The sequence below is a fragment of the Pieris brassicae genome, chromosome 14, assembly GCF_905147105.1.
Source record: "Pieris brassicae chromosome 14, ilPieBrab1.1, whole genome shotgun sequence".
Classification (NCBI taxonomy): domain Eukaryota; kingdom Metazoa; phylum Arthropoda; class Insecta; order Lepidoptera; family Pieridae; genus Pieris; species Pieris brassicae.
Window position 1 is genome coordinate 4,248,829 of NC_059678.1, and position 12,555 is coordinate 4,261,383.

The 12,555-nt window shown below is 37.2% G+C and overlaps 1 protein-coding gene and 1 non-coding gene across 5 annotated transcripts in view; both read left to right on the forward strand.

Moving 5' to 3' along the window:
* The window catches only part of LOC123717947 (gastrula zinc finger protein XlCGF26.1-like), a 49,390-nt gene that overhangs the window by 34,243 nt on the left and 2,592 nt on the right, over positions 1–12,555 (forward strand). Inside the window, exon 5 of one of the 4 annotated variants that reach the window (XM_045674228.1) lies at positions 8,122–9,210. The exons of 1 other annotated variant lie outside the window; for it this stretch is intronic. In XM_045674228.1, the coding sequence (XP_045530184.1) occupies positions 8,122–9,074 (953 nt within the window). In that variant the 3' untranslated portion in view covers positions 9,075–9,210. Of the gene's footprint in view, positions 1–209; positions 1,441–3,619; positions 4,682–8,121; positions 9,211–12,555 lie in introns of those variants that run through there. 2 more of the 4 variants (XM_045674225.1, XM_045674218.1) reach the window with 2 other exon arrangements.
* Positions 11,283–11,364, forward strand: Trnas-cga. Its single transcript has one exon. It is a non-coding gene; the product is annotated as a tRNA-Ser (tRNA).

Genomic DNA, 12,555 nt, shown 5'->3' on the forward strand with positions numbered 1-12,555 from the left:
CACCAAAGCTTTGACATTCATGACAATGATTAAATACTAATAAAATAAATTGCTAATCTGTTTAACTTGAATATAAAATTCAAACAAGATGGACACGTTATTTGCACCTTAGTAAAGGTAGGTACACAAACTTTTATAGATGGCAACACTTAAAATGTGGTCTGTGAAATTAACATAGATAATAGTGCTTACTATGACTTTCTTTTCAGCATCCGATGTCTCCCCGACGCCACGCACAAGCATTTGGCAAATGACAGTTTATGAAAGACTGAACGCTGCGTCATTCCTCGAAAACACAACCGCGAAACCGTTCTACTATTACCAGGCAAACTTCAAATGCTTCTTCTGCAGTGAGATCTTCACAGAAGTCACCTCCGTTCTTAAGCATACAGATTCCCATCTCATGACAGACAGGTCGAGTTTATTACGCAACTATCTAAGAAAAGGAAAACGCGTTATCAAAGTAGATATATCAAATTTAAAATGCCGCATTTGTGACGAGAAACACTCGGATATTGACGAAATTCGGAAGCATCTAGCTGGCGCTCATAAGAAAGAATTTAATAGCGCCGGTAATGGCGTGATCGCTTATGACTTGCGGCTTAAAAATGGACTTTTATCATGCCATAAATGCAATAAAACATTCAACTCGTTCTTTCTACTGAACAGGCATATGAATGTTCACTTCAGTGTCGTGTGCGAGACGTGCGGCCTAGGTTTCATGTCGCACCACAGACTAATAAGCCACAGAATTGTTCACCAGAACGGTGTCCACAGATGCGATAATTGTGAAGAAGTTTTCGCTACGAAATTGAAGTTGAGGTATCATATGTTTAAAAAGCACGAAATTAACACGAAACGACGGAAACCTTTAAAATGTCCGCATTGTTTGGAGAGGTTTGCAGAGCATTATCGCAAGATGACGCACTTGAAAGAGGTGCACGGTATAACTTTCACATTCGACTGCCAGTCCTGCAAAGCGGTGTTTCCGACGCGGCGAGCGTTGACGGAACACACGACCAAGCAACACACCCAAAAGATACAATGCAAAGTATGTGGGAAGTGCTTTGGGACACGGTCGTTATTGAAAATGCATTCAAGAGGTCATACCGGCGAGAGGAATTTCTCATGTGGCATCTGTCATAAGTCATACATGCACGAACGGACGCTACGCCAGCACATGCGGGTCCATGGGCCGGTTTGGAAGTTCACGTGTAGCGAGTGTGGCCACGGATTTCATAATAGAAACGATTTTAATCAACACATGAAACAATGGCACCCGCAGATAATTGTTAAAAACTTTAGTGAATTGAGTAGTGTAGTGTTGAGTTCGGATCAAGTTGGTTAGGATCTGGATAATGGTTTTAATTTAAATGCTACAGCTACTGTTTAAGAAAAGAGTACACTGCTTTCTCAAAGATCGGCAAGGCACCCACTAAAAATCGGCATCCATTAGACTCCTTTACCTCCCTATAAATGAAACGAAGTTTAAAAATGATAAATTCGCTGTCAGATTTGAAAATATCGCCACGCCTTGGAGTGGGTAGAGAACACAGATCTCCACTTGCTGCCGTCTTCTGCCTCTCTCGCTTCATTACTTTCAGCTCACCAGCTCGTCGGTTATGGGTGCTTTCAACTTGGTACCTACGTTCCTTGGTATGACAATGACTCCGTGAAGGCACTAGATAATCTACTAAATATTCTTAGGATAGTCTAAGCTAACCAAACCAATTAATATAATATTATTGTAACGAGGCTTCGGTGGATGGAGAATGTGTCCAATTTGTGTTCCTTCGACACATTTTTTTCAATTAAAAAAAAAACACGGAACAAATACAGAAATATAAAGTACAGACCCAGAAAAGAGTTTACGTTTAGAAGTGCTCTTGCCGCCATTTTGATTGTCATTACATTAATATTTTGATCAATTGTCAAACAAAAATTTAACCTTGTTGGTCACGTGATCTGCATATAATTAAATGTTTATGTATTATACAGACATTTAAATGATACAATTCAATTTCAGTTATTCGTTTCGTGCTTTTATTGTATTATTGTGAATCTAGTCTTAACAAATGTGCCTGAAGATTTTTCTAGTTAATATAATAAACAGTAAGTTAACTTAAAATTGGTAATTTAAAAAGTGAATTGAAAATTACACCTGGAAAATAGTTTTAATTTAATTAACTATTAACTGTATTAAAACTCGTTTTTATAACATTGTATTAATGCACTAAATACAACGCAATGTATTGTACTGCGTCACTCTTTCAATAGGGATACCGATTCCCGACGTTTTTGTATGCAATTTTGATTTGGTTCCCGTAAGTCTTTACCCGCTTATTGAATGCCTCAGTAAATAAGACCATCTCGCTCTTACACGCTACTTCTGATGCCCCAGTGAAAAAATCTTTCTCGCTCTTACTCACAACTTTTAATGTTCCCAGTGAGTAAGGCTATCTCGCTCTTACCCGCTACTTTTAATGTTCCCAGTGAGTAAGGCTATCTAGCTCTTAACTGCTATTTCTGATCCCCAGTGAAGAAGGCTTTCTCGCTCTTACCCGCTACTTTTAAAGCCCCAGTGAATAAAGCTATCTCGAGTAAGACTCGCTACTTTTATTACCTCTATTAAAATGTTTTTTTCTCTCACAGAACTACATTATTAACATTAACGTCAATATAATGATATACATAATCGAAAAGTTTTTTTAAATTCTGTAATTAATGTATTCTTACTCTATTAAAGGAAGGGGTTAAGATTGAATTTGGCTTGGGTCTGTCCTAGAGATCGCGCGATATAAATACTTACTCAACATGAAGTCACTAATCCCTGGTTACAGAGTACCCACCAAAGTTTTAAGCATACATCCCTTGTTATTATTATTATCAGATACATAGTGTAAAAATTCTTATCACTGTACTGCATTAAAAATTGCGATGTTTATAAGGTAGGCTAAATCTTTATGGTTAACGAAATGGATCTCATGCAAGCTTTAATAAATTTTAATAAGACTTAATTTTTATTAATAGAACCTTCAAGCGGAGAATGGAATTGCAATTACTTCATAATAAACCGGCAAAGTGTAACGTCAAAAATTGATTTTGACATACGTGAGGCGCTAAATTCTTGATAACTTTTACACATGCACTATAAATTTTAAATTTTTAAAAGAATTTATGATTTTAATATAAGTGATCATTTCCCACATAAGAACTTTTTTGTTTAAATCATCTTAAAATGTAACTAGTAATTTACAAAGAAAAAAATTAAAAATCCATTAAATTGTTTTTTTGTTAGTGGCCAGTAACATTGCACACGTAAGAACTTTTTTGTTCATTAGACAACGTCCTAAAATACTAGTCCAAATACGACTAGTTATGATACACTCACTTGTTTAAAAAAGGCTAGGCTATGATGAACGTCTTTTTTTCCCTTTTTTTTAACGCGGATCAATAAGTTATGAATTGGGCTTATATTTTTAATAGTACACGCTATGAAGCTAATTTACGAAAAACAATCGTTAAACAAATTACATATTACCATCACATAGGTGCTACAGGATTATGTAGTGCATACCAAGGAAGGAAGCAAAAATTTACTCGGATATTTTTATTTCAGTGCCGGAATCCGAAGGACCAAAACCTAGTACAAGCGACGCTGACACACAATTAATAGAAAGATTAAACGCCGCAACAATAATAGAGAACACCACAGTCAAACCATTTATATACCTCCAAGCAAATTTCAAATGCTTCTACTGCAGTGAAGTTTTCCCGGAAGTGTCATCAGTGTTGCTACATTCAAACTACCACACGCTTCCGGATCGGCCATCTTTGTTAAAAAACGATTATCTCAAACAGGGCAAACGCGTTATTAGAGTCGATATATCGGATTTGAAATGCCGTTTATGCGAGCAGAAGTTCAATCAATTGGAAGACGTAAGACATCATTTGGAAGCAGAACACCACAAAGAGTTTCAGGCAGCTGGTGACGGGCTAATGGCGTACGATTTGACGGCAAATAACGGCTTGATCGCCTGTTACAAATGCAAGGAAACATTCACGTCTTTCCACCTTCTGAATCGACACATGAACGCGCATTCCAGCTTTGTATGCGAAACGTGTGGCGTGGGATTTGTGTCGCAACGCAGATTAATCAACCACACAATTGTACATCAAAACGGCACCCACAAATGTAAGCAATGCGACGAAGTGTTCCCAACCAAACTGAAACTTAGGTATCACGTTATAACCAAGCATAATAAGACAGATAAACGCATCAGACGGAAGTGTCCGCACTGTTTGGAACGCTTCACAGAACACTACCGGAAAATGACGCATTTGAGGGAGGTGCACGGGATAACGTTTTCGTTCGACTGCCGGTTTTGTAACGAAGTTTTCCCAACGCGTAAAGCGTTGACGAAGCACACCACACAGCACCATACGCAGAAAATCCAGTGCACGATTTGCGGCAAATGTTTCGGCACTAACACGCTGCTGAAGCGGCACATGCGCGGACATATTGGCGAGAGGAATTTCGTGTGTGACATCTGTCAGAAAGCGTACATGCACGAAAAGTCGCTTCGGCAGCATATGCACGTACATGGGCCGTTATATTAGTGTTTTAAACGAGTATAACTATAAACAGATGGATTTAAAACTTGGACGCAAAAGCATCATTAAGAAAAATAACTAGGATGTCCGAAAATTTAAAAAAAAATGGGGCACATGAAGAGGAACATGAAGGGAAGCAAGAAAGTACTAAACTGGTGCCCGAGGTACAATAAACGAAAAAGAGGAAGAGAAATTAGAAGATAGATCGAATAAAAGATAAGGAAACAGTAGATACTTGACAGAGAGTAATATGGGCAAAGCTGGAATTTGGAGGAGGCTAAAATAGGGCAGACAGATATCTAGAAATAAATGATATTATAGAAATGTATTTAAATGTAAAGAAACTGAAATATAATTACAACCTTTCAGGGCCTGGGCCTCAGATAACTATGCTCATGATCGTTTCATCTAGGGCCTTTGATTCCTCACGATATTTTCCTTTCAAGGAAGTTTAACGTTAATAAAGCTTACTATGATGAAACCGCAAGATTACGACATCGGCCACTGGGATCAGTGTTTTGACTTAAGTCTCTTTAGGTTGGAAGAGCTGGTCTTCTTACTTAATATATGTTTATATGAATTTTCAGATGCATTCAATTTATTTATTAAAACAAAGTCTTTTAGACCCGAGTTCGTAGACTCCATTACGCAGTACAATATTTCGTTTAATTTCATGTATTTGATTAATAATAAAACTAACAGAAATAACTAAGTTATTTCTTCTAAATGTTTTGGCGTATTCGATAATTAATTAAGTACGGATTGATGACCCAGTTGCTGCCTGTCCTTGTAGTTAAGCAGCTATCCTTAGCTGTTAACGAACGGTGTTACATGTCCTGAATGTCCAATGTATGGATACGTCAGGCTACACTGAACAATCTATAGGAATTTTATTCCCATCGATTGTAACAAAGATAAACTTAAAATGTTGACTAATAGGTTGAGAGGCATCTTCCTGAAATTTGATGAAAATGTTATATAATAATTTTGGCAGATTTTGGTCAATATCAAAATGTATTCCTCAATCCGTACGTCATTTAATTTATAATTGTTTAGTTAAGCCCCATTTCATACATTTAATTGATATGGAGTACAGCATTGAAAAACAATAATTTCAAACTTACAAACACTACAAAATAAATTAATAAAAGCACTATTTAGATAAAAAATTTTAACACAGACTATTAAAATTTACCAAGAAACCAAAATTATGACTACTAAACAACTGTATGTTTATAGCACTTGTATATTAATTTAAAAAAAATTAAAAGGCTCTCTCCATAGTGGCTTATCATTTAAAAAAATCAACACGCAACACTCGTCGAGCGAGTTTGCTTATTTTGCCGAAGCCGCGCACAAATTATTTGAAGAGGTCGATTGGGTGAGAGGTTGTGCAACTGTTTAATCAGTTGCCATCTACAATTCGCATATTAGCGTGTTTGACAGATTCAAGGGGGCATTAAAAATGCATGTCAAAGTCAATGAAGTGAACTAAAATTGGGACGTGTATGTCGCTCGTAATATTTAATTAATAATAAACATATAATTTTGTAATGAGAAATAAAGTTCTTTAAACATTAATAATAATTTATTGCAAGAATATGGTACAAAAATGGTATGGTAATACAACTGTCAGTTCGGATTATCTGCTACACGTCATTGCCTGCAAATTAAAGGAATTCTACATTTTATTAGTCATCAATTTGTCAATTCTTATATTATTTGTATCATACTGTTACGAGTTAGTGGATCGGATAGAAAGTGCCGTAGATTTCTTCAAAGGTTTATTTCGTGTTCAATGAAGAATTTATGAGCACAAATTACTCGCAAAAATGCACTTATTACACACAAAAACAGTCACTATTACTCAATTATGCACACTTCACACTTATATATATATACCTCGGAATAATCTTGTACAATATTCGAGAACTCTAGGCGGGATTGCTACTGAGTAGCGATTGCACAATTCTAGAACGTCCGCACTCTTTGTCTCTTTCGCACATTGCTCCGTCCTTATCGTGCGGCATTCTAGAGTGCTCAGTCTAGCTTCCTGAAGCTTCCTGAAGCTTACGATCTTTTCGTCCTCCACCTAGAAAATTCCGGTCTAGAATATTCCTTCATCTTAGGGGTATAACTAGGCCTGAAAACTGCACCACTCGACTACACATGTTCTTAACTGACTGAAAAATATTTCAGCTTCCTGTAAACTAGAATAAGATTATAAATATTACAATTTTCTGAGATGTGATTGACCCTATCCTGAACGGTCAGAAAGAACATTTCATATTGTTTTTGGTAAATTATTAAAGCAACACAAAAAGTTGTCAAGAGAGACATAATCTTATGTAAGTTATTTAATTCTTCCAACGACAACAAAGTCGCGTAATTAGACTAGAAAATATATATGAAAAAAGACACAAAGACAAAATAATACATTATAATAAACCAGATATAATATTTATGAACCGAATAAAACAGCACATTTAATAGATATACCCAAGATCTAGAACTCACAAGAAATATTAGCTCATACTGTTCTCACTCTGGGCGGGAGCTCCCCAGTACCAGCTCCTTCCACTTGACCGTATTCAACGAAGAGCGATTCGAATTATCGACGACCAATCACTTTCCGAGCGGCTTGATCCCATGGCGTTGCGTAGAGATGAGGGATGTCTCTGCATCTTCTACCGCATTTACCATGGGGAGTGTTCTGAAGAGTTGTTCGGTCTAATACCCACAGCTGAGTTTCATTATCGGACGTCAAGGCAAAATACAAAATACCATCCGTATCACCTCGACGTCCGTCGTTCCACAACTGAGCGTTTTCGAAGGCAGTTTTTGCCGCGCACCACCACTATGTGGAACCAGGTGCCCACTGAAGTATTTCCGAACCAATTCGACTTAGGGTCCTTCAAGAAAAGAGCGTACTTGCGAGCCTTCTGGCAAGGTGAGTGTCCATGGGCGGCGGTATCGCTTATTAGGTGAGCCTCTTGCCCGTTTGCCTGCTATCACATAAAAAAATCATGAAATATACAGATTTGAATGAAATAAAAAAAACACCCATAAAAAAGTATCAATATCATTTTGTCTACTACCGGAATAATCCCAATCTTTAATCTTTTACACTCAAGCACATTTCTATCTCATTATTTTTTAATATCTGTGCCCAAGAAAAGGCATCCGGGCTCACCTGATGTTAAGTGATACCGCCGCCCATGGACACTCTAAACGCCAGAGGCCTTGCGAGTGCGTTGCCCGTCTTTAAAGAATTGATACGCTCTTTTCTGGAAGGACCCTATGTCGAATTGGTTGGGAAATACTTCAGTAGGCAGCTGGTTTCACAGTGGTGGTGCGCGGTTCATTAAACGCTCGTTGTGGAACGACAGACGTCGAGGTGATACGGATGGAGTTAGAATTAGGTGGTGGTGTTTGCAGGTGAAGCCCATAAATGTTTATATTCAATGAATAACTCATACTCTCATTAAGCTGACTTTCTCTTTTCAGCCGCTGAGAATGCATCAAACGAAACAGAGATCCTTGAACGCCTAAACGCAGCCACCTTGATCGAACACACCACCATCAAACCGTTCCTCTACCAACCGCCCAACTTCAAATGTTTCTATTGCTTCCAAACATTCCCAGATATCTCATCACTACTCCAACACGACAGCCATTCCATCCCCCGTAGACCGCTATTGATAAAGAACCATTTGAAGCGTAATATAAAAGCGGATATATCCGAGCTAAAATGCAGAATTTGCGGGGAAAGATTCGCTGATCTGTCTGACATAAGACTTCATTTAGATGAAGTCCACAAAAAGCTGTTTTATAACGCTGATAATGGCGTTATTACATATGATCTAACTTTAAAAGATGGACAGCTAGAATGTCACAAATGTAAGAAGATACTTCATTCATTTTTTCTACTCAATAAACACATGAATGAGCATTCAAATGTAGTCTGTGAAACCTGTGGCCTCGGCTTCGTGTCAAAGCAAAGGTTAAGGTGTCATATGACAGTTCATCAAAATGGCGTCTATAAGTGTGGGAATTGCGACGCGGTGTTGCCAACTAAATTCGCTTTACGTTACCATTATCTATCGAGGCATGCGGTTGAGAAGAAGCGGTTCAAATGCGCTCTCTGCTTCGAGCGATTTTCCGAGCATTACACGAAAATGAAGCATTTGAAAGAAATACATGGGATTTTATTTAATTTTACCTGTTCGATGTGTAAAGAGAATTTTCACACGCGCAAGGCCTTTTGGAAACACAAAAATAAGATGCATAACCAGACAATTAAATGCGAGATCTGTGGGAAGTGTTTTGGGGAGAATTGGGTGTTGAAAATGCATTTGAAATCTCATACCGGGGATAAGCCGTACGGTTGTGATATCTGTCAGAAGTCGTATAAACAGAAGAAGAGCTTGTTAAAACACAAGACTGTGCACGAAACGTAGCCTTAAGCTTGTTATCAAATATTAAAAGATTGAAATGAATCCCTATTATCCCTGGTCACGGCATCACGCGTCAACGGCTGGACCGATTTCTCTAGTTGTTTTTTTTGTTGTGTTTGTTATTGTCAGGAGTAGGTTCTTATGAAAGAAAAAAAATAAGAAAATGGTGAATTGGGAAATTTAATAATACTTAATACCACAATATTAAGTAATCCTGATTTTTGTTATCGAAATCAATATTCATAGTTAATACAGGACCAACGACTGTCAGGTCCACTAGTTATATATATGTCGCAGATTCAACGCTATTAATAATTGCAAAATTGGTGTTACTACCTTCGTCCGACATTATGACTTAATATTTAAACACAGTCAGTGCACACGTCCGGCGCAGGCGACAATCAGAGAGCGACTACAATCTGAACTCAACGATCGATTCTACGCACTACTGACAAATTGACTTTAACGCATTGACAACTTACAACCTGTAAGATTGCGTGGTGTTACCATTCTAATAAAACCAATGGCATTGCTTGATGTTGCCATTCTAATAAAACGAATGGCATCGTGTTAAAACATAAAAGTAAAGCGTTTAATAGCTTTCAACTTTACATCAATCAAGGCGTGGAAGCCTTCGTATTACAACTTTACAAGCACAGCACAGCAAACCGTTAAGCTTTCAACACTTCTTACAAGCAGCACATCGAACACATCCCAAGGCATTCCAGCTTTCAGCATCGATACTAGTAAAATAGATCTCAGGCTAAAACACAGCAAAGCGCGTCGCAAGCTTTCAGCAACAATACTAGGTCATATTACGACAAAGAGTCTAAGCTTTCAGCATCAATACAAGGACAAATTACTGCAAAGCGTCTAAGCTTTCAGCATCAATATAAGAACAAATTAATGCAAATCGTCTAATCTTTCAGCATCAATACAAGGACAAATTACTGCTAAGTGTTGCAGATTTCAGCAGATCATTCGGACAAAGCGATGAGGCTTTGAATCCATCATTGTCAGTTTCTTTTATCTGGCTCAAATTTACAATGTTGCTGTCCGAATGACTGAACAAAGTATTTGTAGCTTCGTCAATCTCACTTTGGATTTGTTTCAAAGAATCAATTAATTCGTTAGATTCCCTTTTTAAAAAAAACAATTCACGTCATAAACCATTTTCCTGGCTTGTCTTTTCAAAACAGTATTTGTTCTAGGCATATTCACTTTAAAGTCACAAACAACAAAACACTAACAAATTCAAACGTAACGAAAAACAACAAAACGTAACAACAGTAACAATAATATTAATGACGCGACTGTACACGGGATGTGCGCGGGGCGTCGTATCGGTGCGGGGGACGGAATGCGACTGGAGAGCCAATCGACGCTACGCGCGCCCGCTCTTCATTCCGCTAGCCCCCCTCAGGTACCTTATTTTTTACTTCTGCGCAATAACGGTCAGCGCTAGTTTCGTGCCGCTACTTGTAATCATAGGCATACAAATTTGTAACTTATCTATCATTTGGATCTTGAGAATGGGCTAGAGCCTCGAGCTAATTCTGTTATAATGAATCTTCATATGCTGTTTTTTCCTTGTTATGTCGAAAACAGATATTTTCTCGCCCCTAGTTTCCCATTTGTTAGGATTCCAAAGCGCTGCATTTACTTGAAGTAATCCGACTAAATTATTATTAATAAAAAGGTTTTCGCGCGAGACCATTCCACCACCACCATTCAATACTTTCAATAAAACATCGGATGCAACCTGTGATCGATCAAGCAATTTGTAGTTGGTATTAAATAATTTTAGTTCATACTGCACAACACAGTATGACAACTTGATTCTGCGTCCTGCGATTTCGGATCCAGTTTATTGATTAGTTGCAAGATTTGTTGTACATGTGGAATTTGACGCGTAACGGAAAAATGTGAAGGATTTTTTTTACCAACGCCGATAAAGAAAAATTGTTAAGGACCAATTGTAAATTATGGGGCGTCCTAAAAGTGTGGTAACTAAGTATGGAATAACTGATGAAAGGTTTGTAATTACTCCAAAACGATATTTGTCCTCTAAAATTTGTTTTGCACTCACTTATGCGTAATTTCATACGGAATCCAAAAGTGTCATGGCAGCTTTTGTAACTCTTGCGTTACTCTTACTCTTTGTGTCGGGGGCATAACGTGTGTTGATAATTCTAAGGGTCTTTTATTAAGGCAGTCGTGGCCGAGTGGTTAAGGCGTCTGACTCGAAATCAGATTCCCTCTGGGAGCGTAGGTTCGAATCCTACCGGCTGCGAGAATTTTATTTATTTAATTTAACATAAAACTACACTAAAATCTTACTCTTCATTCAAATAAGATTTCTATCACAATTTAAGCCTATTTTAGGTCAATAACCAAGCAGTGTTGACCAATGGTCTTCGGTGTGGCTCTCTGAGATTGTATGTTTGAATTGTACACCAACTTTTTATGTGCGTTTTTACGTACTTGACTGTAACAACACAGTAATATGTATTATATAGGATGGCCAAAAAGGCGTGGGTTAAACGCAATTAGGGCTTAGATCAACTTTGCGTTTTCATAAGAATTTTAGAATATATTTGCTAATTCTTATAAACATTCGTAAAAAATCCACGTGTATATTTTTCTTAATATCAACTAGATTAGTACGGATGAGCTCTTACGTTAGACATGCTATTTATGGCTGATTATTGTATTAAAGAGGACATTAATTTTTACGAAAAAGAATTTACTCAATTTTTTATTAACTTCGGACCTCACTGTGAAAAAAATACTCTAGCGAAAAGTGAGCCTGTATACCAAGTTTAGGCGCATTTAATTGTGATTCTTAAAAGGTATTACACGTACAAAGGTGCATGAAAGCCCGAATATCTTTCTGGGATAAAAAAACAAAACAACGATTGGAAAATGTATTATGGTCAGGGGCAGGAATTGATTGTAAAATGTTTTGTTTTATTAAAATAATTATTGCACAATCGTAGTTTTTTTGTTATTATGAAAAAGATGCAGCCCCCCGTTAACACCTAGTTGCGTTTGATCCACGACTTTTTCGCCACCCTGTTAAATTAATGAATCGTAAAATGTTTTTAAATTACTCGAATCTCGGTCCAATTAGATTTCTTTACGGAACGATTTTATGAAGATAAAAATTTAAATAATTTAGTTTTACTAATTACTTAGTATTTTAATTTGGAAGAGCTACTCTATAGAGTAGCAAAATTTTCCTGGTGCTTACCTAAAAAGGGAGGGAAATTAAGTTCGCGGGGGCAGCTAGATAAGCAATAAAACTAAATTTTCACAGATTATTAAAAACAAATTATTTTCTATTCTCTATGGCGTATTCCGTTGACACACCATTTCAGGTGTATGTTCTTTCTTTGTCTAATAGTTGTTGCTATCACCTAGGTTTTGCTGTACCTGTATTTCTTTTGGAAATAAACAGGGTAATGTAAAGACGTGAAAGAAG